Genomic DNA, 27,224 nt, shown 5'->3' with positions numbered 1-27,224 from the left:
TGAATCTCCGCCTGAAACGACATATCAACCCATGATATCCTGAACATGTGGGGTGACGATATTAATTCTCACCTAGAACCGCAAGACATGCTCTGTAGGCATTGCACTGTGGCATGTGGCTGGCCAGAAGCGGCGGCTCCGAAATCGGTCTCTAGACCATTTCGTCGCAATATGGCCCCAAGCTATTGCCGCTCAAGGTAAACCGACCCATTGCCGTCTTGACAGTCGCAGGATGGCCACATAAGTACGTGGGCGCGTGGGTTGTGTTCACAGTAGCTAAAGCAGGAAATCTTCGGACGCAGCGTATATAGCACGAGGTATGAGTAGGTCTTCGGTGTGTGCGTATCATGTACTGTACTATCGTCGAGCATGAGGAAGCGTTAGCGATGCAAAGTCTTCAGCCGGTGGTTGGGTGCAACTTACCTTGTTCTTCGTCTATAGAGACCATCTTCTGAGATAACGTATGCTTCTCAAGAAATGGACATGATGGCAGTCTCGTTGAGGAAATAGTCGTCGACTCATGAGTTGGGGTTACTGTGCAGGCTCTTACAGAACTCGGACGTGGCAAAATTGCAAGACCTATCTTGCCGCCTTGAAGATCTGAAGCGAGAAGCCGACAGGTGTATAAATCGATATCTCGGTGAGAAAGCAAACAGGACAGAGGTTATACAGCAGTATAGAAAAATAGGACATACAGTGACGAAAGAAACTATCGTATAGATTAATGAGAACGAGGAAGGAGAGACGAAAAGCAAAGAAGACGACAACAACTGAAATGACAAAAGAAAAGACAAAGGAAATGATAAGAATGTGGAGGCTGATTGTAAAGAAGAAAGCCTGGGAAGGTTACCTGGTGTGAGTTAACAGCTCTTATATCAAGTTCGGTGGCATTGGTCAGTGACGGAGAAGTAGTCGGCCCTTGTTTGTCGACCGGGGGGAAGCGAACATTAACTGGGCTGGATCGGAATGATTGACGGCAAACGAGGACATAATTGCCTGAACTGGGTCTCATGCGTTAACAAGTTACTCTCACTTTTGTTTAGAAGCCTGACTTTCGGAATCACCGCAATTCAACTTCTTGGATATAGCATTCTTCGGTAGGAAGATTCACTCTGTAGCGCTACGTTCATACATATGACTAGAAGAATAGTCGATCTGGCAGTACGTTTCATTTAGGCTCCGGAGTAACTCGATTCATTTGATCCGCATATCCGTAAATATGATACTATCACACCTTTGAATGGATGGCTGGGGCTGCCTGGCAATGAGCCGGAGACATGCAGGACGGAGATGTGGTCTTGCATCTATATAATTGTCTAGGGTGATTCGGATATCTCCTGAGAAACATTAGTAGGTCAAATCTGTGGGTTGAATGGCCACAGAGATAGTCTCGGCGTTATACGACACAACCTAAGCGGATAGCAAGTCTTCGATAGCAACGATCCTGGCAGAGTGTTAGATAGCGGGACATTGTGGGATGATCATCAAGACACTCAGCTGAATACTAGATAGGAAAGGTAACAATGCAGCTCATATTTCAGCTGAGTAAGCTATGCATCTGCATACCGATCCTCCCCGCGGCACATCCCGGACGGACGCAAAGTGCTCACTCAACTCTATACAACCTCACCATTAGACCCTCGCTAGCCTCGCCGCGCTGGCCCGCCAGGCCTGGGTAAAACCCAGAACCACCCCTTCTCAATCGATAATCTACCACCCCATAGGGGAATTCTCAACACATAATGCAGGGCTTCAGTAAGTCCCTCCTCTTTTCCCCCCACCGCGCGGCTCATCAGCGCCATGGCGTCCAGCACTGCTAACCTCATCTCTAGATATGGGACGGTTTGTGTTTCCCTTTGACGTATACCTGACCTCAATACCTAACATACATACAATAGATACGTCCCGCCGGACCAAGAAGGCACGACGTCCGGTAACGCCCTGCACAAAAAGCACCCTCTCGGCGCACGCGCCCGCCACCTCAAGACCACGGGCGCCCTGATCGTGCGCTTCGAGATGCCGTTTGCCGTCTGGTGCACCACATGCCAGCCACACGAGACGTTGATTGGCCAGGGGGTGCGCTTCAACGCCGAGAAGAAGAAGGTCGGCAGCTACTACTCGACCCCCATTTACAGTTTTCGCATGAAGCATACGCCCTGTGGCGGCTGGATCGAGATACGCACGGACCCGAGGAATACGGAGTATGTGGTTGTGGAAGGCGGGAGAAGGAGGGATACTGGGGATGCCGCTCGGGATTTGGGTGGAGAGATTGTGGTTGGAGGGGTGGGCCAGGGGAAGAGTAAAGAGGAGGATCCGTTTGCCAGACTGGAGGGGAAGGTGGAGGATAAGAAGAGAGGGGATGAGGAGAGAGATCGCATTCTGGAGCTGCAGACGCGGCAGGCGCGGGACTGGGTGGATCCGTACGAGAAATCTAGACGGTTGCGGAGGACGTTTCGGGAGGAACGGAAGGGGCTGGAGAGGAAGGAGGCTGACAAGGAGAAGCTGAAGGACAAGTTGAGTCTTGGTATCGAGGTTGTGGATGAGAATGAGGAGGATCGCGTCAGGGCGGGATTGGTCGAGTTTGGCGAAGCCGGGGACGAGAGGAAAACTACGAGGCTGAAGCCGTTGTTTGTAGGCAAGGTGTCTGGAATCAAGGCCGGAAGTGCATTGGAGCAGCGGAAGGCCCTTTTTCGCAGTGAGTTAAGGGGAAATACTCGTGCCGCCATGGACCCGTTTCTCAGCAGCGATGCCAGTCAGTGGCGTCCAGGGATTAAAAAACGGAAGGTTGCCGCAGAGACTCGGCCTATTGAGGAGTCCAGACAGAGCAGTGCAACGCCTGAGGACCAACCCGATAAGACGACGGAGACACTTCCGCTGGCCTCGGCCGGGCTGGTGGACTATGCATCGGATTCTGACTGATTTTACATGGCGGTGCCTGCACTTACGGCGTTATTTTGGTTGCTCATGATACCCTGGCTTCTTGGTCGATACGTTTGATTATTATATACAATCTTCTTACCGCATTGACTCTGATCACTGATATCGAAGTATAGTTCAGAGGACTGATGCTAAGGGTATATGGGTAGGCAGTAGAACTTTTGAGCATCCGCAGCTTACTTAGCCCAAGGGGCCTTGGTCAGCATCTCCTCCTGGGCTGTCGATCCACCAGTAGCCGAGTTTTGTTGAGCATTCGCCCAAGGCGCTCGGGTAGGCGCCATAGGTCCCTGAGGTAACCGTGAGGTATCAGGTAAAATCGGGGCTCTAGCTGCGCCTCCAGAAGCCCAGGGTGCAGCTGTGCCACTACCCGCGGTATTTGCCTGTGCTCCGGCGGCCCAAGGAGCTTTGGTGCCTGGCCCAGGATGCTGCGCAGGAGGTTCCTCTCGAGTTCTCGACTGAGGTCCTGATGCAGCATGGACAGTCGACGGCGGAGGCACCGCATTGGGCTCGCGATCCCAGCTGAACAAGGATCCAAAGGGGAAATGCTGCACAACGGGGAACTTGGACAGAACCTCCGCATTGTACATTTTGATCATACCCTAGTAACTGTCAGTTCCGTTCTTCCGCCTGGCCTGGCTCAATATACCTTGTTGATCTTGGCCCAACCAGTACGAATGCCCGAGATATCGTAAAGCATTGGGCTATGTTCCCAGAATGGTCCCTTCTTCACATCATAGATGAAGCCAATAGCCGAGAAATACATGTTTCCGCGTCTCTCTCGTTCCACGGCCGTCGCCTTTGCGACACTGTTGGGGTCAGGTGCATCAGGGAGTGAACCTTCCTCGGGTACTTGATCCGTTTGCGACAGAGCCGGGGCAAACTGCGCGGAGCCGAAGATGTATGGAATGAACGAATGATCGTCCAATCCCCATACGCCGTGAGACCCGGCCGGCTCAAGGGTGTAGGTCTTAATTATGGTGCGGACGAGTTCCAAATAACTCATTTGAATTCAGTAGGTAGTTATTTTCTGAATGGACGTCTGACTCACGGTTGGATCACGCCCAGAACGATGGCTCTTTCCTCCACCCCTGGGGTGTTTTGAGGGAAACCATTGAGCTTCCAAATGGCCCCCAAGAAGGCCAGAAAGCTCAACTCATGACCAGTGCCGTAGTCGAGCCGTTGAGGACTTCCCCAACTGCCAAGGAAGTAAGCTTTTAGCTCTACTTCTGCTGTCGGGCCGTCAGGGCCTGATGATTTAGTCTTCAGAATGCCTGGGGACAGGCATTCTTCCAGTAAGCTTGAGACGCGGCTTTCCACGATCTCATACCACCTGCGGAAACTAATATTCCCAAACCGGCGGGGACCCTGATCGGGTGGCGCTTCTTCCAGGATAGCTTCTAATCTGGACAGCAGCTGTTGCAGTTGCCGGACGGGGGCGGAGTACTCGACTGCATCGGAGCCCAGAGGCCAAGTCTGGACGCCTCCATCTGATAGCTTGGTGGGGAACATAGACCGATTGAGCTGCAACAGAAAAGTCATAATATTCACGTAGGCTTTGGAGCACAAGAATTCTGACACATCCTGGTGCTCGTGGATGCGTTTGATGGGCTCCTTGAAGCAGTGTCCCGCGGCGGGGTCAATGACAGGCAAGACACGGACCAGTCCGTTTGCAGCCATCTTAGAGCAGAATTAGTCAAAAAAATAGTTGACTTAGTTGATAGATCACTTTTTGGAGTCGGGCCAACAGGTTGCGTTGCCCTCGTGAAAGGCGTTGTTGTGGTGTGACGGCAGCGAGTTGCTGTTTGTTCAGCAGCAACTGCAGCAGCAGCAGCAAGCACTTATCGATAACGGAGGGAGGGGGGGGGGGGAACCCGTCCGTCGATCGATGACGCTTCCGTTAATGGATGGATTGTTTTGGTCCGTCCGACAAGCCGCAGCCGCAGCCGCAGCCGCAGCTTTCAGCTGTCAGTCCGATTCAGTCCCCGGATTTCTCGCGCGCCGTCCTTCTTTATCGTCAGCTGATGATGCTATGAAGGCGATGCAGCCGTTTTTCCAGTTGAGGTCCAAACCCTGTGGGCCTCTAAGATGCCAAGGTCTCCGCAGTCCGCCGCGTCGCGACGAAGAAAGCGCGACTCCACCATTCAGTCCGTAGATATTCTGAACACCGTGATGCACACATTTTCCCCCGCAAAATCACACGTTAAGGCTTCTCTTCCTCTTCCTCGTCGGACACGCAGTACTACTCTTGCGGAAAGCCGACTGCCTCGAGACGATTTCTGGGATGTTTCACGATCTCCCCCGGCTCCAGCATCTGAGCCTCGCCGCCGACTCTCAAAGAAACTTACCACCCCCCAATCGTCATGGAAATCCCGACTTCGAAGCTTTACGGAAGACACAACTTTTGGATCAGTGGTTATACAAAGCAATGATGAAGGATACGACCGAGCTATCGCTAAGGACAATGACGGGAGCATTGACGAGGAGGGCGAATATGACAATGCTGGGGAGGAAGAAGACGCAAGTGATATTGTCGACATCCTAGGCAAGGAAGCCTATGGCCACGACAATGACATTGAGATGCTTGATGTTCAAGATGACAAATCCTCAGAAGATGTTTCATCCCCTATAAATCTTTTCTCCGAAGAAAGCGATCAAGAGGTTACAGTTGCACAGCACAATTCGCGATCGCCTTCAATGGTAGATGACAATTTGCCCAGGCTGCAACCAGCGGAGCAACGGGAAAGACTGGGCATCGCCCACTCAAAATCAGCCAAAGACACTAGCCGCTCAGTGGATGAGCAAGGACATGCCTCAGAAACATCAGACAACAGCCAGTCACCGCCCAGGAGCCCACCTCATGATGGTAGCAAAACAAAAGGAGAATCGGCGAGCCCGTCGGGACAAGGAGCAGGAGGTAACCTTGTTGATTTTGTAAATCCGTCTCCAGAGCCCACAACACGTGCCAAGCAGCGCGGAAAGGCCTCTGAAGTAGCGGAAACGCTCAGCTTCCTCAGTTCCGTTGGTGGAGAAGGGCGACGAATAACGCGAGGAGCATTGGCAGCGGCAGCATTGGCGAGCAGCTCGCGGAGCCATTCTATTGAAGAACAAGCCCCAGGTACAAAGAAGCCACAGGCAGTACGATCAACAAAGATCCATGCCACTCGAAGCCGAGAGAAAATGCATGACCCAGGCGACCCACAATCTCCCAATGGACACCGAGAAACGCTAGGCATACCTGATGACCACCGTGAGTCCTCTGAAGACGATGAATGTAACCCCGTTGAGTCGGACAACGACTCTAATGGCTCCTGCGCTTCAGGCGTGCATTCTTCTGAATTCGCATCGTCTCCGATCACATCGCCAACAAAGCGAAGACGGACCGATGCCCCTTCTCAAACAACGCAAGCGATGCTGCCTCCCCACGAGCCAGTTGTTGCAGTACCCATTTCTGGAGCACCGGCTCATGGAACGGAAACTCATCAGCCTTCGCGAAGCAACTCGAATGATGATGAAAATTCGAGTCAGAGCTCCGACGACGAGTTGGACTTTCTAGCGGACAGTCCTTGGTTTCAGAAAGCGTTGAAGGCGGACAACCAAAAACAAAGCTGGAAGGCAATCATCAGGCAAGGTCGGAAATTTGCTCGCGTAAGTCAGTCAAGTTCGACTGCTGAACTTGACTTGATTCAGAAACCGCTCCGGTCATTCATTGCGCTCTACATAGGGCTCTTGGAAGGCCTGAAGGATGGCAGAGGACCTTCCGAATATGAAGCCTCTCGTTGCGACCGGCTGCTTCGGAAGGTGGTAAAAGAGAGATGCCGACTGCGTGACAAGGTATACCATCTGAGTAAGAGAGGCACTTCATTTAAGGAGCAAAGCATGGCCCTGGTGCGGGCATTCTACAAGGAGGTAATACCGCCTATGGCACGGCTTCTGCTCCTCTGTTATGAGGTCTATTACATGGACGAGAAACTCTTCTTAGAGTCCTATGAGCATTTGGGAAAGTCTCTGACTGTGCTTTCCGAGTCCTGCAAGTGGGTTGACAGTATCGCTCAATGCTTGGACTCCATCACCTGCCTTGAATCGGATCTCCGTCGCGCCTTGGAGAAGCTCGTCCAATCCTTAAACTATGGCCGATTGAAGAAGCCGGAACGCCCCAAGACCCCCGAGCAAGGCACCGAGGTGGTGGTGGCGCGGAAGGCTCGTATCACGTCCAAGGAATGGACGAAGGACGAGGAGATGGCTCTGATTAGGGGGTTGAAGATTCATCCGGGTAAGTGCCTACGGAACCTGATCCTCCAAATATCGAGACTAAAGAGATGCCTTTGTAGAAGCCGCGCAGAACCGATATCAATCGGTACGAAGCTTCTCATTGAAAGAGCTCAAAGACCGGCACATCCTTGATATCCGCTTGAAGAGTAGAGAAATGTATACGGCTATCCGCCCGCAGATTAGGGAGGAGCTGAAGACAGCAGAGGGCCAACAAAAATGGGCATGGTTGATGAGCATCCCCAATTCACGGTAGGTCCAGCTGTTTTGCTGCTTTTATCGCCACCCATCAATCCAGGGGTGGCTGAAGGGCTCCAGGCTGGAGGTGGGCTTGGGTGAAGGTGGGTATGGGGGAACCATGGATCACATTGTCTTGGATGGGGGAGGGTAAACACAACAACAAACAAGATGGTGAGGATGTACTGGAGATTCAATTCGATGTATGTGATTTCCGGGATGAAATTATATATCAGTCACAGTCATGTGGCGAATGAATTGTAGTAGAACGGTTTAAACCATCTATAATATAACCCACTCTGTTGGTGGAAGGGAGAAGAGAGTTCCGGTTGGAGGGGGAGGGGGGAAAGAGGGGGAGTGTTGTGTTGGTACAGTTGAGCACCTCCTGACTTTTTGTACTGTAGAAGGGAGCTCCTTCCCCCTCTCTCTTTCTCTCTCTTCTCCCTCTACTTCCCTCCTCCTTCTCTTCTTCCCCCATTCCTCTCTCTCTCTCTCTCTCTCTCTCCAATTTGACAACCCCCCTCATCACTCGCCTCCATCTCTCTCTGTCTATTCTTTCTCTTGTACTTACTTACCTTGTAATACTATAATTTCTTCTTTCTTATTTATCTCTTTCCTCCCTCCTATTGTGGTGTTTACCTCGTGGTTGTGGCTCTTGTTTCACCACTTAATCACCATCACCACCAGTTCTCGGTAAGTCCACACCTCAATCATTTCCCCCCTAGCTGTTCTCGATCTACATACATGTCCGGGGCGGCAGAACCACAAACCCCTTCTCCGTTACCCTCATTGCCTTTTCTCTTTCTTCCCCTCAATTATCATTTCATTTGTCTCTGGTCAATGGTAAAGATAAAACATCTTGCCATTGAGAATGCTCATCTCAAGTTGGGTGCGCGAATTGCCAATCTGTTCTCCGCTCTGGTCCCCGGAGTTTAGGAGGGCTAAAAAAAAAAAGGAGATCCGCCTCGGCTACCCGTTGTTGCTCCCTCCGCCGGTTGGGGGGAATCAAAAACATTCGACTTCAGTCACCTTCCTGGGTTCTTTCCCCTATTTTATTTCTGTGATCTGTGTTGTCTGGCGCCTTTGGCTACTCTTTCCACTTCGAGAAGCTGGAGCTGTCTCGTCTGCATTGTCCTGTTCCGCATTGTTTACTTGACTTTTCGTTTTCTCCCCTCAATTTATTTTGTCTTCGCTGTCCGAGCTAACGTGGACACTGTCAATTCGCTAGACTCCCCACTTGAGAACTTTCTCTCCCTCCCCTTTTAAGACGGCCGTTGTTCCACCCCCCTTTTGACCACAGACTCGCGATCTCCTACACTGCATCATGGCGTCCACTGAGGATCCCATCGCTCCTGTTGCTCCCGCTGAGGTTGCCGCCGACATCGCGCCCCCCGCTACTCCCGTCGAATCAACCGTTCTTTCCGGGAGCGAGGGACCCCTGACGAGCCCCGATGTCTCCAGGGACAAGGAGAACGTCAAGGCATCGCCAGTCAAGAAGAGCCCGACAAGCACGACCACCGCCACCAGACGTCCGCTCTCGGGCACTACTACCGCTACGAAACGTCCCAGCTCGGTGTCCGGACCTCCTAAGACTACCACCTCGACCTCGCGCACCTCCACCACCAATGGGACTACCCTGAACAAGCCACCCACTCGGCCTACCACCACGACTACCGTGCGCAAGCCCCTTGGGACAACCACCACCACTGCAAGTTTGCACCGGTCTCGCGCCTCGGTCAGCAGTTCAGCGGATGAGAAGACCCGGTCGGTGGCCAGCTCTGGAGATGAGAAGCGAGGGATCTCCAGCGCAGCCAAGCGCATGTCGCTGGCCGGTACACCCGCCACGAGGGCTCCCGTCAAGTCCAGCACATCCACCTTGGATCGACGCTCCAGCATTGCGGGTTCTACCACGGCCGACAAGAGATCCTCTACCTCGCGTCCCAGTACCGCATCCACTGTAAAGCCGCTCGCACGACCACCTACGGCTACGTCGACCTCTCGCCCGACCACGTCCTCCTCTGCCACGGCACGCCCAACCACCCGTCCCGCTTCCTTGGTCTCGAAATCCACCACATCCACCGCGTCAAAGCGTCTAAGCACTGCTCCGAAAAGCACCGGAGAGGATGCGGACAAGATTCAATCCCTTCAGAACCAGCTGTCCGAGAGTGAGGCCGCAGTTTCCAAGCTCAAGGCAGATTTGGACGCGGTGAACATCAAGTTGACCGAGTTGTCGTTGGCTCCCAATGAGACTGCTTCCCAGGATATCGATGAGGCCACCAGAGCGCTCCGAGAGCAACATACAGCGGAAATTGAGAAGCTAGCGGCTGCGCATGAGGAACAGCTGCAGGCGCTGCGCGCTCAGCTCGAAGAAGCTGAGATCAAGCACAAGGAGCTCGAGGAAAAGTCTCTGAAGGATCTAGAGGAGGCTTCTCAAACAGCTGCTGCCAAGGGAGACGATGAGACTGCCACCACCCTGGTAGAGTTGAAGCAGGCTCATCAGGCCCAATTGGAAGTGCTCGAGAAAGAGCTAGAGCTGCAGAAGGCTGCGGTTGCTGGATATGCCGAGCAACTCGATGCCTTGAGGGCTGAGTTGGAAGTGCAGAAGAGCCAATTCGAGGATGTTACTCAAGCCTTGGAAGCGAAGGCCACTAAACTTGACGACCTCCAGCGGGAACTGAACGGTCGGGACCAAGTGGTGGAAACCTTGCACATGGAAATGGACCGCCTCAACCATGCCAAGGAACAAGAGGCTCGAGCGGCCGAGGAAGCTGCTAAGCGAACTATTGCTGCCCTGGAGGACAAGGTTGCCTCGCTCGAGACGAAGCTGGCCGAAGCTGGATCTGTGACTGACCATAGTGGCGAGGACACTGCTGCCCGCCTGGCTGAGAAGGACCAGACAATTACTGAGCTGAAGGAAGCCCTCACGAAGGCTCAGGCCGAACTTGAACAGGCTCGCGAATCTGCGGAGAATGCTCTAGCCGAGAAGATCAAGGAGCTTGAAGCTGCCCACGAGGCCGCAGCTGCCAAACTTCAGTCCGAGCATCAAGATATTCTCGAAAAGGTACAGGTCGAGCTCCAGGAGGCACGCGACACTACTGAGACCGGTCTGGGAGAGAAGGCCAAGGAACTTGAAGCTGCCCACCAGGCTGCAATCACTCAGCTGCAGCTTGAGCATGAAGAGACTCTCAAGAAGGTGCAAGCCGAGCTCCAGAAGGCCCGCGAGGAGACCGAGACCGGCATGGGCGAAAAGTCCAAGGAGCTCGAGGCTGCCCACGGGGCTACGGTTGCCCAGCTTCAGCTCGAGCATCAAGAAACTCTTTCGAAGCTGCAGGCTGAACTTCAACAGGCACGCAATGACACTGAAACCGGCCTGGGAGAAAAGGTCAAGGAGCTCGAGGCCGCCCACGAGGCCGCGATCGCTAAGCTTCAGTCTGAGCATCAAGAGACCCTGGAAAAGGTACAGGCTGAACTTCAACAGGCACGCAGTGACACTGAGACCGGCCTGGGAGAAAAGGCCAAGGAGCTCGAGGCCGCCCACGAGGCCGCGATCGCTAAGCTTCAGTCTGAGCATCAAGAGACCCTGGCAAAGGCACAGGCTGAACTTCAACAGGCACGCAGTGACACTGAGACCAGCTTGGGTGAGAGAACTAAAGAACTCGAGGTTTCTCATGAGGCTACGGTTGCCAAGCTCCTGCTCGAGCATCAGGAAGCTCTCGAGAAACTGCAGGCCGAACTTCAAGAGGCGCGCAACACTACAGAGACAGATATGGGTGAGAAGGCCAAGGAGCTTGAAGCCATTCATGAGGCTGCGCTCGTTAAGCTCAATTCTGAACATGAAGAAACCATCGCCAGTCATAATGCCACAATCGCCGAGTTGAAGGCCAAACACGATGAAGCCCTTGCCTCTGCTGCTGCTGCCCACGCCCAAGAACTTGCGATTGCCAAGGAGGCGGTTGAGTCTGCTGGCACCACCCACTCTCAAGAACTTCAGGAACTTCGTGACAAACTGCAGGCATCCGAAGCCGCCTACGCAGCCTCCACCGCCGCGGCGCAGGAGGAACGCGAGGAACTGCTTGCCGAGCTTGATGCTGCGCATCAAGCTGAATTGAATGCTCTTCGGCAACGGTTGGAGGCGACGGAGCAGAACCTCACCGAGGTCCGACAGGCTATGGATGATGGTGCTAACTCGGCGCAGGATCTAGCCATTCAGGAGATCGAGTCGCTCAAGGAAAAGGTGGGCGCGCTCGAATCACAGCTGTCCACCGGCCAGGGTGAGATCAAGTCCCTCCAGGATGAGATCCAAACCAAGCAAGGACAGGCCGAGGCGCTCCAGCAGAGTCTGGATGCTTTCGAAAACAAGACCAAAGCTAAAGATGCCACGCAACAAAGCCAACTGAAGTCCCTGGAGGAGGCTGCTGCCGCGGCCGGAAAGGAGCTGAAAGATAAGGTCCAAGAGGCCGCCGCTGTTGCCGAACAGCACGCGCAGACGCTCGAATCGCTTCGGGCCGAACACGCTGTCGAGCTGGAGAAGGCTCGGACCGATGATTCTGGAAACAAAGAGGAGGCGCTCGGCGAGTTGCAGATCAAGTACGACGAATCCGTGGCTATGCTACGTGATCTGGAATCCAGGCACGCCCAGCAGATGGATTCTCTCCAAGCAGAGCTCAATGCGGCCCTTCAGCGTCACGCCAACGAGATCACGTCACAGGCTGAAGTTCGCGCCCAGGAGATCGCTGAGCTCCAGAAGCAGCATGAGGAGACCCGAGCGCAGCTCCAGGCTGAGCTGCAGACTAGCCAGGCCTCCAAGGCTGCCGAATCGGATGCAGAGCACAGCAAGGCGATCGAGCAGCTGCTGACCATTCAGGAGGAAAAGCTTGCCAACCTCCGTGCTGACCTCGAGTCAACGAACCGGGCTAAGATCGAAGAACTACAAAAGGCTCACGATGCGGCTCTGGCAGAGGCTCACGCTCAGCTGGAGGAGGCTCACGCTGCTGCTCAAGACGCTTCCATTCTGGAGAGCCTGAAGCTGACCATTGCAGACCTTCAGGGCAAGCTGACGGAAGCGGAGCGGTCTGCTGCGGTGAGTGGTGAGCTTGCTGGTAAGCATAGCGCCGACCTTTCCAAGGTCGAGGCTGAGAAGCACGAGCTGGAGGAGAAGCACCAAGCCGTGTTGGCGCGGGCCGAAGAACTCGAGAAGACTCTGGCCGCTTCGCAAGGCGCGAAATCGGAGTTGGAGGCAGTCTTGCAACAGCTTGCGGCATCCAACCACGAACTGTCGCAGCTCAAGAGCCAGCAGGAGTCTCTCACGGGCGAGCTCGAGCAATTCCGTTCGCAGAACCGGAGCATGGAGGAGCGTGTCCTCCAGGGCGAACGTGACCTGAACAGCCAGATTGACAAGAACATGTCTCTCCTCAACCAGCTCGGCGAGGTAGACTCGATGATCTCGGCTAGTCGCAAGCGCACACGGGAGTTGGAGGCGGAAGTAGCGGCGCTGAAGGCCGAGAGGGACCATGCCAAGGGCTCGTCGGCTGGCCTGGATGGCAGCCGGCGGGCTGGAGAGACCCTTGCCAGAGAAGACGGTGGTTCCACCGCAGTCGAAGGTGAGGACCTTGGTTCATCTATTCAGGGAACGGTGGGATCTCCCCGTTTATCGTCATCACCGTCTCCTACGGGACTGCCCCAATTCCACCCTTTCACCTGACCACGCCCGTTCCCATTGTGTGTGCCGAGATGGATTGACTGATTGGTTTCTTTGGGGATTCGATAGATGGCCAGCATCCAAGAGCAGCTTAAGCACATCCGTACCACCAATGACGACTGGTATGACGAGCACCGACGGTAAGAGTGTCTTTCCGATGTTGGGGTCGGGCCACCTGCTGACCGGATGTTGTCTTAGGATCCTTGGCGAATTGGCCGAGTTGTCCCGCCGGGCGACGCCTAACCCTCCGAGCCAGTCTACGACGCCGCAACCCGAGAGATCGAACGGCACCAGCAGCAGTCCGGACGAGCAGGGGATTGAGGAAGGATTCTCTTGAACGGGGAGCGAAGAGTCTGGTCTTGGGGGAGGATGACACTATTTCCTTTGTCGTATGATGTCCGAAAGAGGAATTTCCTTTATTGTTGTATTGGCCTAGGCTGTATGTAATAGAATACTCAGGATACCCCTGTTCTCCGCTTTCTTTCTTGTGCCTTGTGTTCTACAACGCCTACCTTCTTTCCCTCCAGTAGATCCCATTGGCCGTGTGAGTGTGGTTACACAGAAAAAAAAAAGAAAAGAAGAAAAGCCATATTGCCCCCGGCGATTGCATACCCGACTGGACTGGACATTCTTTCTGTTTGGCGTGCCGGTGACACACATTGGAGAGGTTGTAAGCCCAGATTGCCCCGTAGGTTTGTCTGGCCGCCCTCACCACCGACCATATCGGCATGCTGCTTTCTGTTGTTCGCCTGCTTCTTAGTTCTTAGACCTTTGCCTCCCGTCTCGCCGTCTCGCCTCGCGGACGCATTCGCGCCCAATAGCTCTGCACCGTCCCCCACCAGTGTTTTTTGGCTGGCTGCTGCTGCTGCAGACGTTGTTTTTGTGTTGCTTGCCGACGGGCTTGTTCGTATCGAGCGGGGGTGAGGACCCGAAGAGGAGGGGAGAGGCGCGGACGGAGGTGGTGGTTTGTTGCTGTTGCATTTGTGTTTGTGTCTGAGGCGGTATCTGAATCGGTTTCTTTCTGGACATTTGCATGCTCGCGCCGGTACTCGGGGTGATGAAATCCTTGGCGTTCGCCTGCGTCGTCGTCGAGGGAGTAGCGGTGACGTATCCAGTGGAGGATTTCTTGGGTTTGGGTTTGGGTTTGTGTCTGGGTTTGGATGTTTGGGGTTGGGATGATAGGTTCTTCTGGGGTTTTGGTCGCGTGGTGTTGTCCGGGGGTGGTTGTGGTTGTGGTTGTGGTTGTGGTTGTACCCTCTTCGCCTTCTAGATTAGGTTCTGTATCCTTTGTGTTGTTGTTGTTGTTGTTCGTAGTGTTTCTGTTTCTTTCCTTGGAGGTAGAGGTGCGGTCCTCTTTCTTCAGGTGTTCTATCCCTATCCCCATATCCATCTCTGAGTTTGTTGTCGTATCTCCACCCGTATCCTCTATTTCCCAATCTTCCTTCCTGCCGTAATACGGTCGGTTCTCATGGTCATGGTCATGGTGGTTCTCTCGATCCTCCTGATCATGATCAAGACGATCCTGTGTATCGGGGCCAGCATTCAACATCCAAATATCCTCCGGCCGATAAACCTCGCCTATCCGCCAGGGTTTTGTCCGTGGTTTCCTATGTTTGCTGCCTTGGGGGGGTGTTCCTCCTGTAGAATCCGGCCGCGTTTCCGATTTTTCGTTTTCTGCACCGTTTGCGTGCTGTGGGTGCTGCTCGTGGCATGATGCGGGTGGGTTGGTAATGATGACAGTTGCGTGGTCATTGGGATTGGGAATGGGACGGCTGGGATCTTGGGTTGCGTCTGCGTCTTTCTCCGGTTCTGATACGGGTTTTGCTTTTGCGTGGGGGCTAAAGTTTGTGTGTGTGAATAGTGCCTCTGCTTCTGTTGGGATTTGTACATTCGAGTGGGTGTTGTGCTTGTGCTGCTGTGGACAGTCCGCGTACCGGTAGCTTTCTGCCGTCAGGCCCGATGAAAATGCTCGGCAGTAGGCCGCGTATTCTGTATTCAGATTCTCCGTTGATGGGGTCGGGGAGCTGGATGAGCTGGAGGCCGAGATGGAGGTTGAGAAGCTGGATGGTGTTGTGGATTTGGGGCGGGGGCGGTGTTGTGTGGTTTTGGTTTTGGTTTTGGGGATCGGTGGTGGTGCTGCTGCTGCTGCATGCAAACGGTAGGTGGGTTGCTTGGTGGTGCGGAGGTTGGGTTTGGATTTGGATTTCGAAAGAAGTTTGGTGTTGGGAGATGTTGGTGTGGGTGAGGATGAGGGGGTGGGCAGGTGTTGTGAGAGCCAGTGGCGGAGGTGGTGGATGGTGGATTTGCGGCGGAGGAGAGTTGGGGTATTGTTATTATTATTATTTTGTTTATCGGGTGATTGGTGGTATTTGGTGGGAGAGGATGGAGGAGGCAGAGTTGAAGAAGTGGTGGATGTGGTGATAGGCATGGTGGAGGTTCATGGATGGTGTTGGTGTTGTATACAATAGTAAGTATAGTGTAGAGTGTAGAGTATAGAATACAGAAAAGTAGCAGGCGGAAAAGCAGGATCGGGATTGTATGACGGGTTATATAGTCAAGAGAAAGACAACGACAAAGATAAGCAAAGGCCAGAAGTGTTCTGCAGTGATAGCCAAAAGTACGTACCGACTGTAGTAGTCTTCTTTTGTCTGAGACATGCAGCTCGTCGCAGCAGGCAGAGAAAAATAGTAAGAATAAGATCAATAAATTCCCTGCTCAACCACCCTTACCTTACTTGCTACACTCCAGTTTGAGCTTCCCCCTACAGTAGCATCCGTGCTGAAATAGACCCAGCAACGGTTGTGCAGCCATTCATTCATTCATTCTCTTTCAACCTCCTCCTCTTCCTCCTCGTGGCGTTAATGCCGTGCTACCGTTACGCCGGCTGGGGGGTGGAAAGAAGAAAAAGGAGCCCTGTGAGACATCAATCATCCAACAGCAGTCGGTTGACCATCTCTATGTCTTTATGCAATCTCCGTTCAACGTCGTAGTATACAGGTATAGGTATATATATAGAGAGAGAGAGAGACATATACATCACCCCGACACTCCATCTCTTCCCAGCCCCCATCGGCCAACTTCGCGCATGGCCTCATCGCCGCCCTCCACCAACCGGCCATTTGCATTGGCCGCATTCTGGCTGCCCAAGACTCCAGCCACGCACTCCCACCCATCGCGTCCTCCTCCCCAGCGCAACACCTCCTTCTTGTACCGTTCGCCCGCCTCTCGGTCCAGCGCCGCTTGACCCCCGCGGAACACATCCTCCCAGATCTTGTTGGCGATCGCCCGATCGAAGATGTAGCTGTAGTAGGTCGCTCCGTAGCCATACAAGTGGCCGAAGAAGCCCTGCCACGAAGTGGGCGGCCGCGAGTCCGTGGGATCAGGCAGGCTGGAGTGCGTCGTCGAGACTTGATGGTAGAGCGCCGTGCTGTCGATCGGCCGATCCGCGGGCAGCGTGTGGTAAGTCTGGTCCACTAGTGCCATGAGGATCTGCGCTTCGTCCTCGACGGCCCCGTACACGGAGCCGTGCGCGGTTCGGTCCTTTTCCATGCGCTGCATCGTGCTCTCGGAAAGCGGGACATCCGTCTCCCAGTGCCGGGCGTACAGTGCCAGCACCTCCGGTGCCACCGCAAAATGTTCCATGAGCACCGAAGGCAACTCGGCGAAATCGGTCGCGCATCGCGTTCCCGAGATGGATTGCAACCGCGTCTGCCCGAGAATCGAGTGCAACGCATGGCCCATTTCGTGGAACAGCGTCCGCACACAGTGCTCAGTCAGCAGAGTCGGGCGTCCCGCTCCCGTCTCGGGGGGCTCGGGAAAGTCGCACACCAGAGCGATCGTGGGAAGCTGCCGGAGCGTCTTGCTCTCTGAGTCAATCGAAGTCGCCATGCCGTCGTTGGGATGCGCCGACGAGTCCAGCACCGTGGCGCACTCCGCCACCTCTTCGGCAGAGATCTCCCGCGCACACCGCAGCGTGAAATGGGCCGGGTTCGGGTGTTTGTTGGGTCGCGAAAATAAGTCGCAGTAAACAACCGCAAGGTGTCGGCCTGACTCGTCCACCACATCCAACCGCCGCACGTCCGACATCCACGTCTCACCGGGGGCGGTTTCCCGAGGCACTAGTCGCACCCCGTACAGTCGCTCGAACAGACGAGACAGGCCCTGCATGACCGTTCCCAGCGAAAAGAATTCGGGCACTGCATCCAGCTCCCGCGACCGACGCGCCATGGAATATTGCTGAATCCGCCCGTTGACATAATAGGCGTGATCCCATGGTTGCAGTGGGCCCGCAGGGCCTTTCATACGTTGCAATTCCGCGAGCTCTTCTTTGACAAGCGCCCGGTTGCTGCCCACCAAAGACGTCAGGAAATTAGACACCGCTTCGGGGCTCTTAGCCATTTTGTCGTGAAGGGTCATATGTGCGAAACTGTGGAATCCAGACAGCTGCGCGAGCTCAGCTCGTTTCGTGAGCAGCTGCTCCAGAAGCTGAATCTGGCGCGGATTCGACGTCCGCGTGGCCAAGTAGATCTGCCGTCGGGCGTCCTCGTCATGGACCGACCGCAGCGCCAACCGCGGGATGAGGCCCATTGTCGGGACCGAGGCGGTCCGATTCCATCGCTTAATCTTCTGTATCAGCATCGGGTCCAACCCCCGTAGGCTGTTGGCGTTAAGAGTCACATGGGCCTTGGCCGGCTCGGCCCCATTAACAAAGGTCGACCCCAGCTGGCTGACCTCCGTCGACAGGTTGACGAACCGTTGTCGCACGTCTGGGGGCATATGGATGGCGGAGTTAGAGAAATCCTTGATGAGGATCTGCGCCACAATTTTCTCCTCATCCGTCCAGTGCGCCGTCACCTCCGGGTTGGCGGCCGCCTTCTTCAGCTGATCGTTCAGACCCGTGGTCGTGTTCAAAACGTTCATGTACTCGAACATCAACGCATACGCCTGCGTGGCCGCCTCCTGCACCCGCGGGTCCGGGTGAATGACCCGGATAAAGTCCGACAGGTCGATCACCCGACACAGCAGGTCGCTCAGTCGGTCGAGATCACGGGTCATCGTTCGGTATTCCTCCAATGTCGACGCCGCGAGCACTTTGGCGACGATCGCCTGGCATTTCTGTAGGGTGGATGTGGCAAAGACGCGGAAGCCATCTGGACTAGTCAGGTATTGGTTCTGGACCAAGCCGGTAGGCTTCAGCTGGGCAGCGCTATTCTGGGAGAATTCCCGCCAGAACGGCTGCGAGTCGAACATGCGTCGGAGGGTCTCATCCTCCGTTTTCTTCTGGTGATTGTTGGTGGATGCGAAGTCTGTAGCCGGACGGTGTGCAGTGGCTGCAGCTGTTTCCAGCGATCGTCGAGCCTGCAACAAACAGGTGCGACAGGTCCACGGACGTCGCCGAAGCGACATGAGCATGTGAGGCGATCCCATGATGGATGATCGGGATCAGGGCGAGTGGGTGATTCGTAGACGGACGTCCGTCATTTGGGAGGAAATCTGCTTAGACCATGGGAATGAGCCAGAAGTAAGGAAATTTATGTGAGATAGTAGTAGGGGAGAGAGGAGGGAGGTGGTTAAGATAAGAGATGTGGAGAGAGCAAGAGAATCAAGAAAATGGAGGAGGGGAAGCGGAGAAAGAAAGGGAGCAAAGGAAGAGAACGCAAAGCACGGGCGATGACGGAGTGAGTGGCCGAGCCGCGACGGGCAAAGGAAAAAACCCGCTTGGCATTCAATCTGAACCTCCCGTCATTCCCGACTCTCTCGACTTCAACTTCATTGACTCTTCCCTCCATCCTCCCCCCTCACTCTCCCCCCATTGGCCTCTCTCTACCATGTCTTTCCGGCCAATGTTTCACCAGGTACGAGATGCAAGTCTCTTAACGCTCGACCCTTCTCACTAACCACCTCGAATCAGCGGGCTGTGGCCCCCATTGCGGCCACTCTTCTGGCTGGAGGAGTTGCTTTCTATCCCCGGCGGACGGCCTTTGCAGAGGAACCCCGGGACCCGGTACGACCATTGTTCCTCCTATGGACTTGACCTACGTACAGCAGTGATGGCTGACTGTCTGTCCGTCTGCACAGAGAAAACCCATCTACGATGACTACGAGGACGAGATCCCGACCACGACCAGCACCAGCAACATCCCGACTCCCACGATCACTCCATCCTCTTCCTCCATCATCCCGGCGACGCCGACCTCCTCCTCCGCCTCCTCCTCCCCGACCCCCACAGACATCCTGACCGCGCAAGTCCGTCAAGCCCGACTATTCCTGTACCAGAACTCCTTGGCGGTGGAGACCAGCTTCAACAACTTCCTGTCGCGGGCGCTGCACATCGAGAACGCCTTCACCAACACGGTCGCGTCGCTGGCCCCGTCGCCCGAGTCGGGCGAGCGCCTCCTCCCCGGCGGCGTCTACGTCGTCGTGGCCGCCATGGCCGGCTCGATCGTCTCGCGCAACCGCGGCGTGCTCCTCCGCACCGCCTCCCCGCTCGCCTTCGGCACCGTCGCCGCCTGGTCCCTGCTGCCCGTCACCATGCGCAACGTCTCCGACCTCGTCTGGGAGTACGAGAAGAAGGTCCCCGCCCTGGCCGACTCGCACCTGCGCTTCCGCGCCCAGGCCGAGCACATCTACCACACCGGCCTCGCTCACAGCGCCATGGGCCGCGCCATGTTGGAGGAGAAGATCGGTGACGCCCGCAAGAAGCTGGAGGAGGTCGTCAGCAAGGGTCATTAAATAAAACTGCTGCTTCCTGGTCGTCTGTCTTGTTTAGCCTTTCTGCCTGTGTCTGTGTGTGTTGTGTGTCGAAGCGGAACGTCATTGTGTCCTCCCCCTTTTCCTATGTGCTCTGCTTGAGCCCCCCTCCCCCTTTGTGGTTAGGTTATAGGATTTGGGATGATCTACTTCCTGGCATCATTCTATCATCGTCCGTTTCTTTTGTCCATCTGTCTGAGTGTGGCTGTGGGTGTGTATGTGTGTACTTTAAGAAGCTTAGAATTGAAGAGCGCACGATTCTAGACACTGTGGCTCATGGACACAATTGGTAGTCAACTACTAAACTCTACACAAGTAAAAGGGAATCTTGATTAGTGCATACCCGACCCATCAAACCAGCACCCTCAACCCGGCCACACAAAACACACACTTGCTTTACAGACAAGACATAATAATAGGTTTCTTTTCGCTCTGGTTATACAACTACTCCGCCACGGGACTCGTCGAGTCACTCGCAACAGGCGGAGGCGGAGGCGGACTCTGCAAGACCCCACCAGCACCACCTTTCTTCGGCGGCGGCGGCAGGGGCGTGCCCTTCCGACTCGAGGGAGCATAGTCCAGCTCTTGACTCTTCTGCAGCCCCTCCGCGAAATACTCATCGAATGTCGACGGACTGGGCGCCGCCCTCGCCTTCCGGTGCGATCGCCCATGGCTCGCTACCGCCCCAGCAGCTGGACTCCCCACGCGATTCGTCGACGTAATCGCCGGCATCGACCCTGCGGCCACCGGCGGAGGAGGCGGAGAGCTGAGATTCGCCGGCACGAGGAACTGATGATGCTGGCCTTGTTGATCTCCGTAGGCTTGGGGTGATGGTTGTTGTTGTTGTTGCGGATGCTGCTGGGCGTACCCGTAACCTCCATACTGGGGAGTAGCTTCCCCCCGTCCAGTCTCAAACACCACCTCCCCGGGCCCCTCGACCTCCTCCCCAAGCCCAATAGGTAACCGGTGCAGGGCGCCGAACCCCAGCTCCGCGCCCAGCGCGCCCTCGCCGCCCCAGCCGCGCGTCGGGATCAGCTCGACCTCGCGCACCACGTCAAACTCGCTGTTGTAGACCCACAGCACCAGCGTGCGGTCCAGGTGGTCTTCGACTAGCTCGCCCAGCGCTGACTCGCCCCGGAGCGTGCCGCTCGGCGTGCCGATAATGTAGTCGCTGTGCGGGAGAAGGCCGGCGCGGTAGGCGGGGCTAAGCGGCGAGGGGATCGAGAGGACGTGCCAGATGTTCTGCGTTGAGGAGAGGGGCGCCAGTTGCACGGCTAGACCGAGGGTAGGGTTGGCGGCTGGGACGGGGATGGATACGCTGTGGGATTTTTGACCCTGTGGTTTTGGTTGTTAGTCTGCTTGCCTGGGTTGTTGGAGGAGGTTCGGGTGTGAGGAAGGTGATATATGAAGAGATGGAGGGAGGGAAGTGGTTACTTTGGCGCTCCAGACTTCGAAGGTTACGCTGGAGCCGGCGCAATTGCGGACTTCGGTTGCGAACAGGGTCGGGTCTGGGTCTTCCTGTGTTTGGGTATTAGCTTCTCGATGCATAATTGACAGGTGATCATAGACAGTAGCGCGAACGTGTACAACATACAATCAAGCGTCCATTGATCCCGATGATGAAGTCAAACCACGGCTCGAGGGGCAGCTCGGCGTCCTTGTTGCGGAGTACCTGGAAGCCGAACGAGTTGTCCGCCGTCGATGATCGGGGTTGCTGAGCTGGCTCAGCGTCCAGTCCGATGAAGCGGTTGAAAGCGCCGAACATGACGACGACAGGTGGTCTTAGCAAAGACGAAACGGAGAGAGGGGACTCGGAGGGTATTGTCTCAGCGAGTAAGTGAAGCCCGTGGATGGGCGCAACGTGGAGGGAATCCCAAGCTGGCCATATCAAACAAACAACGCAAACACTGCGCTGGTTTATCGCTTATCGCGATTTCCCTCCCGGTTATCGCCTTCCTTTCCCGCCCGCGCTCTCGATAATGCGCCGCGGCCATCGGTCGAGCTGCGGAAACCTTCGAGAGTCGAACGAAGTCCCTACTCCTGATTCATGGCGCGCGATCCGAATGTCGATGTGCCTCCGCCAGAGGTGCATCACTACAACGAGCTCGACGAAGTGCCGTGGGATATTCAGAAGTCAGTCCACGATCATCCTTGCTCGCATGCATCTCAGACTAACTATTGCGCTCACCCACAGCTACTGGCGCCAACGATACAGGATCTTCTCGAAGTATGACGAGGGAGTCTGGCTGACCGATGACGCTTGGTTCGGAGTCACTCCAGAGCCTGTGGCCAAGTATGTTCGGAAATCTCCTGCCTCAGATACGCGCTTCGGAACTAATAATGCTCTAGTAAAATCGCAGAGCACATTGCAACATCCGCTCCAGCGGACCGCATGATCCTGGTCGATGCATTCGCCGGTGCTGGCGGAAACTCCATTGCCTTTGCACTGTCCGGCAGGTGGAAGCGTGTCTATGCCATCGAGAAGAACCCGGCCGTCCTGCAGTGCGCAAAACACAACGCTAAGATCTACGGCGTGGCCGACAAAATCACCTGGTTCGAGGGTGACTGCTTTGATATTATCAAGAAGCAGTTGATGGATCTGGCCCCGTACAGTGTCTTGTTTGCCAGTCCACCTTGGGGAGGTAGGTTAAAAGCTTGGGCTTGAGCGAGACTTGTCACTGACTGATGCTGCATAGGACCTGGTTATCGATCCGATAAAGTCTTCAACCTGGAGACTATGGAACCTTACTCACTGTCGAAATTATATAGTGAATACTCCTTGTTCACTGAACACATAGTCCTCTATCTTCCACGAACATCTGACGTGAGGCAAATGGCCAAGATAGTCAAGGACGGTCAGAATGCACCTGTGATGCATTACTGTATGGACGCGTCAAGCAAAGCACTTTGTGTATATTATGGTGATTTTAACCTGCAATAACGATGGTTTGTGCTTGAATCCTTATTATATTCCTTGCCCATTCTTTGATTGTCTATTATCTCTTGTGTCATTTGTCTGGGCCAGATTTGTTGAGTGATGCGAGAGTGAGCTCACCTAGCTGAATGGTTTTCTTAGGCTTTTACTATGGCCGTACTGTACAATACTCTTTGACTAGAAGTAATCAAATACCCCTATATTTATTTCACTGAGATTCGCATGTGTTGTAATCCAGACTGGATGGAGTGACTTTCAAGCTGCTTTCCTGATTGGGATTAGGGCGGTGTATCTCCGTTGGACTCTCTTCTCCGTCTCTCTCTTCCTCCCGCCGCTTCAACTTCCCGCAATCGGCTTCAAACACACTCCCCTCACTCTTCCCTTCACTCGCAACATAGATTTTTACGCGTACAGCTCGGTCACCATCTCTGGTAGACAGAGACGGTCCCGATGCACCCGAACACGTAACACCATCAAGTCCTCACGCTCCTAATCCGAACCTCCAGCCGAACTCTCCGTACGACACCAAGGACCACGACCACACTTCGACTTGCGTCCCATCCCCTCTAAACCGCCAGAATGCCTCACGCGACCGAACTCCCGGTCCCCGAGACCGAAGATTCAGCGTTCGACAATGTGATGCGACAGATGAACGGTCCCTTCGGGGAGGGCGGCATGTCCTTTGAATTCCTGACGCGCGACCTGGAACCCGGCGAGAAGGCCGACGACGCCGTCGACTACGAAGATTTCGACGACGATGAGCTTCCTGAGGAGGAAGAGCGCGCGGCGCCGCGGCCCGCTGCCGACAGCGGGATGATGGATCTCGCCGAGGACGACGCCTACAAGGATCTGTTCGGAGCAGAAGACGAGGATCTTTTCGGCGGTGGTGGTGGCGGCGATGATGATCAGGATATGGGCGATGCCGGCAGGGAGGATGGGAACGATGCAACACAGCAAGCGCCCGGCGATGAGCTGGATGATCTCTTCGGCGAGGGCCCGTCCTCCCCAGGCGCGGACCACGCGGATCCGACCCGCGACCTGTTCTTCGATGAGGAAGAGGAGACGGCGGGTGAACCACGGCCTGTGAAGGAGGCGGCAGCTATCGCGGAGCCGGCAATGGAGGAACCGGCTCCCTTGTCGCAGGAGCCGGCGCCGATGGATGAGGATGACGTGGATCTGCTGCAGGAGGATGAGCCGTTGAGTCCCACGGCGGAGGATATGGATCCCGCGTCCCTGCGCGCCTGGAAGCTCCAGCAGCAGCTGTTTGCGATGTCAGCTTACGGCCCGGATAACCCGCCTGCGCCGCCCGAGAACGTCGAGGAGCTGCTGCACTCGCTGTTCCCTACTTTCGATCGCAATGCTCTTCCCCGGTTCCTGGAGCTCATCCCGCATAAGAAGGCTTTCTTCGTGGGCAAGCAGCCTCTCAAGCCTCCCAAACCTGTGATCCCGAGTAAGGTGAATATTGAACTGGCACAGGACCAGGAACGAGTTTTCAAGGCCGCGGGTCAGGTGTTTAAGCGCGCACATGAAGCAGAACACTCGGGCTTGGTGACCATCACGGAGGCCGCTCAAGAGGACGAAGAAGAGAGCAGGGAAGATTCCGAGCACGATACCGACACGGACGATGCTTTGCCCGGGGGTATCTCTCTGCATGATCTGCAAATCGTTTGTGCGGACTGGGACGTCAAGGACGATATTTCCATCATGGAGGTTGATGAGCCTGAAGACCAAGAGCTGGACCCGATGGAGGATGATTGGCTTCTCGACACGAATCGTCCTGCGAAGAAACGCAAACTGGGCCGAGATCCCTTGGAGGTGGTTGCACTTGCTCACATCGATGTGCCGATTGTCGATGATCCGGAGCAAGCGACCTCGCGGATCGCCCAGAAAGTGGTTGTCGACATGAATGACCCTCACATCCTTCTCGATGAGCGAGGACCAGATACCGTCACGCAGAAACCGAAGGCGCTGGGAGCTATCAACCGCGATGAACTCGACGCGAGCGTCACCAAGCGTCTCACGTCGCGCTACAATGTCTCCAACGATCAGGCTTATGACATGCTCAAGCAGAACCACCAGAATAAGGTCCGAAGCACTCTCGGTAATGTCACTCTGGAGCATAGTATGCCTGCTCTACGTCTGCAGTGGCCCTACTATAAGACGGAGCTGGCCAAGGCCGAGGCTCGCTCGTTTCATCGCCCAGCACTGGCTTTTAGACCTGGTCAAACATGTTGGTTCAAAAACACCGCTCACATCAAGCGCAAGCACCAAAGGGGCAAAGACGCCAAGACCCTTTTCGATTCCACGAAGTCGCTATCTCTGGCTGATAACTCGAACATCCTGCTGGTCGAATACTCCGAAGAAGTGCCTATCATGCTGTCCAACTTCGGTATGTCCAACCGTTTCATCAATTACTACCGCAGGAAGAGTTTGGAAGACCCTACGCGCCCGAAGGCGGAGATCGGCGAGACGGTTGTCCTCCTCCCTCAAGACAAGAGTCCGTTCTCGATTTTCGGTCACGTCGACCCGGGCGAGATAACACCTGCAATCTCCAACTCCATGTATCGAGCACCGCTGTTCCAGCACCAGGCCAAGTCGACCGACTTCCTGATTGTGCGCAGCACCACGGGCTCGGGCGGTAGCGACTACTATATTCGGAACATCGAGAATTTGTATGTGGCTGGTCAGCAGTTCCCTTCGGTGGACGTCCCGGGCCCCCACTCACGGAAGGTCACAACGGTGGCGAAGAACCGCATGAAGATGCTCGTGTATCGTCTGTTGAAGAAGAGTCCCGACCTTCGCCTCTCTATCAGTGACGTTACTGCACACATTCCGGGCACCAGTGATATGCAGAACCGCCAGAAGGTGAAGGACTTCCTTCAGCACGACAAGGACTCAAAGTACTGGGTGCCCATGGAGCCTGTGCCCGAGCAGGATGTCATCCGATCTTGGGTGCAACCGGAGGATGTATGTCTCTTGGAGTCCATGCAAGTCGGCCAACAGCATCTGCACGACACAGGTTTCGGCAACGATGCCGAGACCGGCGGTGATGATGATGACGACGGAGAAGGCGAGAGCTTCGAACAGCAAATGGCACCTTGGAAAGCCACACGCAACTTCCTCCTGGCTTCTCAGGGCAAAGCGATGCTCAAATTGCACGGTGAAGGTGATCCCACTGGTCGTGGAGAGGGTTTCAGTTTTATCAAGACATCCATGAAGGGTGGATTCAAGGCTGTCGGCGAGAGTGTTGAGGACAAGCTCGATGCGCAAAGACTCAAAGAACTGGGCGGTCACAGCTACAACGTTGCTCGGCAGCAGAAGTCTTATGAAACCTCTATTCGCCGCATCTGGGATGCGCAGAAGGCCAGTCTGTCGTCGACTGTCGAACATTCCGACGATGAGAGCGACATCGACCGCGATGACGAACAGGAGTTCAGCAAGCCGACGCCTAGGTCTGAGGCGCCTACACCGGCACCATACCGGCGTGACGATGAGACGACCAGTCAATTTAGTCGGATGAGCTTACCAGACCAGAAAGGAAAAGTTCTGCGTATCATCCGGACACACCGGGACGAGAAAGGTGAAATTTATGAGAAGGAGACTATGGTGTTTGACCCCAAGGTCATTCGGCACTATATTCAACACCGTCACCGTGTTGAAGCTCTGAGCACCAAGTAAGCTTACCTTTTCCAAGGCTCTGCGCGGCGAAACTAACAGTTCCAGACTTGATTCCCTTCAGCCCACGGGCGATCCGGAAATAGACGCCCGCAACAAGAAACTGTATGTCCTCTCTGTCTCTATCTTATATTCTACGCTTTGCGAGGTTTAGAAATACTAATCGCCCCAATTTCAACCCAGTCTCGAAGCCGAACTGAGCCGCCTCAACCGCAACAAGGAACGTCGCTTCGCCCGCGAGAAGCAAAAGGGAGCTGCCCGAGCGTCCGCCGGAGACTCACCAGCCGACGGTGGCGGTGGATCCAGCAAGTCCGCGGGCACACAACGGAAATGCGCCAACTGTGGCCAGGTCGGTCATATCAAGACCAACAAAAAGTGCGTTCTTAATCAGGGTCACTCCCTTCTCCCCCCGATCAATTTCCAGTCTTCTTTCTTTACTGCCTCTTCCACAACCCTCTTTGCTCCCTGGTCGGCTTCTCCTTCGCCTCGTTCGTCCATGTCCCCTCAGGCTCCCACAGCCGCAACAACTGTAGGAGGCGATGGACGACGACGCATGGCAACCCCCTTGAAAGGCATCCTAAAGAAACCCACCACCCCTGGGCTAGACTTTGGGCTTGGATTTGGCTCTGGCTCTGACGCTCGACCCTCCCCTTCCCGGACACCCCATTAGTGAGAGTTGGCAAGCACACAGCAAGCAAACCATTGCTGCTGCTGCTGCCACTTGCA

General features: G+C 55.1%; 11 protein-coding genes across 11 annotated transcripts; 7 read left to right on the top strand and 4 right to left on the bottom strand.

Annotated features, from left to right (window-relative positions):
* The first annotated feature begins 1,638 nt into the window (after positions 1-1,638).
* BO97DRAFT_380637 (Saf4/Yju2 family protein) lies at positions 1,639-3,022 on the top strand. The gene is made up of 3 exons (XM_025693212.1): positions 1,639-1,755; positions 1,833-1,842; positions 1,899-3,022. Exons 1-3 carry the CDS (start codon positions 1,743-1,745, stop codon positions 2,917-2,919), a joined length of 1,044 nt encoding a protein of 347 aa, XP_025556455.1. The 5' UTR covers positions 1,639-1,742; the 3' UTR covers positions 2,920-3,022.
* Positions 3,023-3,034: 12 nt separating this feature from the next.
* Positions 3,035-4,741, bottom strand: BO97DRAFT_401960 (phosphotyrosyl phosphatase activator). The gene is made up of 3 exons (XM_025694376.1): positions 3,986-4,741; positions 3,584-3,935; positions 3,035-3,536 (listed from the first exon to the last, which is right to left on the bottom strand). Exons 1-3 carry the CDS (start codon positions 4,612-4,614, stop codon positions 3,114-3,116), a joined length of 1,404 nt encoding a protein of 467 aa, XP_025556454.1. The 5' UTR covers positions 4,615-4,741; the 3' UTR covers positions 3,035-3,113.
* A 96-nt stretch (positions 4,742-4,837) lies between these two features.
* Positions 4,838-7,661, top strand: BO97DRAFT_439264 (uncharacterized protein; the record flags this gene model as incomplete). Its single annotated transcript, XM_025697971.1, has 3 exons — positions 4,838-4,901; positions 4,973-7,207; positions 7,266-7,661. The coding sequence occupies 3 exons, from the start codon at positions 4,838-4,840 to the stop codon at positions 7,457-7,459; spliced, it is 2,493 nt and encodes an 830-aa protein (XP_025556453.1). The 3' UTR covers positions 7,460-7,661.
* An 814-nt stretch (positions 7,662-8,475) lies between these two features.
* On the top strand, positions 8,476-13,550 carry BO97DRAFT_4168 (M protein repeat protein). The gene is made up of 3 exons (XM_025696439.1): positions 8,476-8,477; positions 8,669-13,278; positions 13,337-13,550. The coding sequence occupies exon 2, from the start codon at positions 8,765-8,767 to the stop codon at positions 13,139-13,141; it is 4,377 nt and encodes a 1,458-aa protein (XP_025556451.1). The 5' UTR covers positions 8,476-8,477; positions 8,669-8,764; the 3' UTR covers positions 13,142-13,278; positions 13,337-13,550.
* Positions 13,208-13,475, top strand: BO97DRAFT_419541 (uncharacterized protein; the record flags this gene model as incomplete). Its single annotated transcript, XM_025696565.1, has 2 exons — positions 13,208-13,278; positions 13,337-13,475. The coding sequence occupies 2 exons, from the start codon at positions 13,208-13,210 to the stop codon at positions 13,473-13,475; spliced, it is 210 nt and encodes a 69-aa protein (XP_025556452.1).
* Positions 13,532-15,628, bottom strand: BO97DRAFT_401957 (uncharacterized protein). Its single transcript, XM_025694375.1, has 2 exons — positions 14,012-15,628; positions 13,532-13,961 (listed from the first exon to the last, which is right to left on the bottom strand). The coding sequence occupies exons 1-2, from the start codon at positions 15,564-15,566 to the stop codon at positions 13,693-13,695; spliced, it is 1,824 nt and encodes a 607-aa protein (XP_025556450.1). The 5' UTR covers positions 15,567-15,628; the 3' UTR covers positions 13,532-13,692.
* Positions 15,629-16,097: 469 nt separating this feature from the next.
* Positions 16,098-18,748, bottom strand: BO97DRAFT_401956 (mitochondrial intermediate peptidase). Its single transcript, XM_025694374.1, has one exon. It carries the CDS (start codon positions 18,563-18,565, stop codon positions 16,175-16,177), a length of 2,391 nt encoding a protein of 796 aa, XP_025556449.1. The 5' UTR covers positions 18,566-18,748; the 3' UTR covers positions 16,098-16,174.
* A 144-nt stretch (positions 18,749-18,892) lies between these two features.
* Positions 18,893-20,154, top strand: BO97DRAFT_380624 (MICOS complex subunit MIC26/MIC27). Its single transcript, XM_025693211.1, has 3 exons — positions 18,893-18,993; positions 19,050-19,142; positions 19,217-20,154. Exons 1-3 carry the CDS (start codon positions 18,967-18,969, stop codon positions 19,868-19,870), a joined length of 774 nt encoding a protein of 257 aa, XP_025556448.1. The 5' UTR covers positions 18,893-18,966; the 3' UTR covers positions 19,871-20,154.
* A 164-nt stretch (positions 20,155-20,318) lies between these two features.
* BO97DRAFT_359027 (putative Golgi reassembly stacking protein) lies at positions 20,319-21,653 on the bottom strand (the record flags this gene model as incomplete). Its single annotated transcript, XM_025692302.1, has 3 exons — positions 20,319-21,223; positions 21,323-21,406; positions 21,483-21,653. The coding sequence occupies 3 exons, from the start codon at positions 21,651-21,653 to the stop codon at positions 20,333-20,335; spliced, it is 1,146 nt and encodes a 381-aa protein (XP_025556447.1). The 3' UTR covers positions 20,319-20,332.
* A 207-nt stretch (positions 21,654-21,860) lies between these two features.
* BO97DRAFT_359026 (RNA methyltransferase) lies at positions 21,861-22,909 on the top strand. The gene is made up of 4 exons (XM_025692301.1): positions 21,861-22,021; positions 22,083-22,181; positions 22,238-22,530; positions 22,585-22,909. The coding sequence occupies exons 1-4, from the start codon at positions 21,936-21,938 to the stop codon at positions 22,827-22,829; spliced, it is 723 nt and encodes a 240-aa protein (XP_025556446.1). The 5' UTR covers positions 21,861-21,935; the 3' UTR covers positions 22,830-22,909.
* A 493-nt stretch (positions 22,910-23,402) lies between these two features.
* On the top strand, positions 23,403-27,168 carry BO97DRAFT_409750 (trimethylguanosine synthase; the record flags this gene model as incomplete). The annotated part of the gene is made up of 3 exons (XM_025696107.1): positions 23,403-26,497; positions 26,547-26,603; positions 26,682-27,168. The coding sequence occupies 3 exons, from the start codon at positions 23,403-23,405 to the stop codon at positions 27,166-27,168; spliced, it is 3,639 nt and encodes a 1,212-aa protein (XP_025556445.1).
* Between the last annotated feature and the right edge of the window lie 56 nt (positions 27,169-27,224).

The sequence above is a fragment of the Aspergillus homomorphus genome (assembly GCF_003184865.1).
Source record: "Aspergillus homomorphus CBS 101889 unplaced genomic scaffold BO97scaffold_1, whole genome shotgun sequence".
NCBI lineage: Eukaryota > Fungi > Ascomycota > Eurotiomycetes > Eurotiales > Aspergillaceae > Aspergillus > Aspergillus homomorphus.
Note: the sequence above shows the minus strand (reverse complement) of the source record. Positions and strands in the feature narration are given on the sequence as shown.

Bases quoted from the DNA above. Each gene is read 5' to 3' on its own strand.
- BO97DRAFT_401960 (XM_025694376.1), bottom strand. From the start codon at position 4,614: ATGGCTGCAAACGGACTGGTCCGTGTCTTGCCTGTCATTGACCCCGCC. The intron at 3,936-3,985 runs GTGAGTCAGACG...AATTCAAATGAG, and splicing joins GTTCTGGGCGTGATCCAACC to TTATTTGGAACTCGTCCGCA. The intron at 3,537-3,583 runs GTATATTGAGCC...GACAGTTACTAG, and splicing joins GTTGGGCCAAGATCAACAAG to GGTATGATCAAAATGTACAA.
- BO97DRAFT_4168 (XM_025696439.1), top strand. From the start codon at position 8,765: ATGGCGTCCACTGAGGATCCCATCGCTCCTGTTGCTCCCGCTGAGGTT.
- BO97DRAFT_401957 (XM_025694375.1), bottom strand. From the start codon at position 15,566: ATGCCTATCACCACATCCACCACTTCTTCAACTCTGCCTCCTCCATCC. The intron at 13,962-14,011 runs GTCTGCAGCAGC...GGGACGGTGCAG, and splicing joins GCAAGCAACACAAAAACAAC to AGCTATTGGGCGCGAATGCG.
- BO97DRAFT_401956 (XM_025694374.1), bottom strand. From the start codon at position 18,565: ATGGGATCGCCTCACATGCTCATGTCGCTTCGGCGACGTCCGTGGACC.
- BO97DRAFT_380624 (XM_025693211.1), top strand. From the start codon at position 18,967: ATGTCTTTCCGGCCAATGTTTCACCAG. The intron at 18,994-19,049 runs GTACGAGATGCA...ACCTCGAATCAG, and splicing joins TCCGGCCAATGTTTCACCAG to CGGGCTGTGGCCCCCATTGC. The intron at 19,143-19,216 runs GTACGACCATTG...CCGTCTGCACAG, and splicing joins CAGAGGAACCCCGGGACCCG to AGAAAACCCATCTACGATGA.
- BO97DRAFT_359026 (XM_025692301.1), top strand. From the start codon at position 21,936: ATGGCGCGCGATCCGAATGTCGATGTGCCTCCGCCAGAGGTGCATCAC. The intron at 22,022-22,082 runs GTCAGTCCACGA...GCTCACCCACAG, and splicing joins GTGCCGTGGGATATTCAGAA to CTACTGGCGCCAACGATACA. The intron at 22,531-22,584 runs GTAGGTTAAAAG...GATGCTGCATAG, and splicing joins TGCCAGTCCACCTTGGGGAG to GACCTGGTTATCGATCCGAT.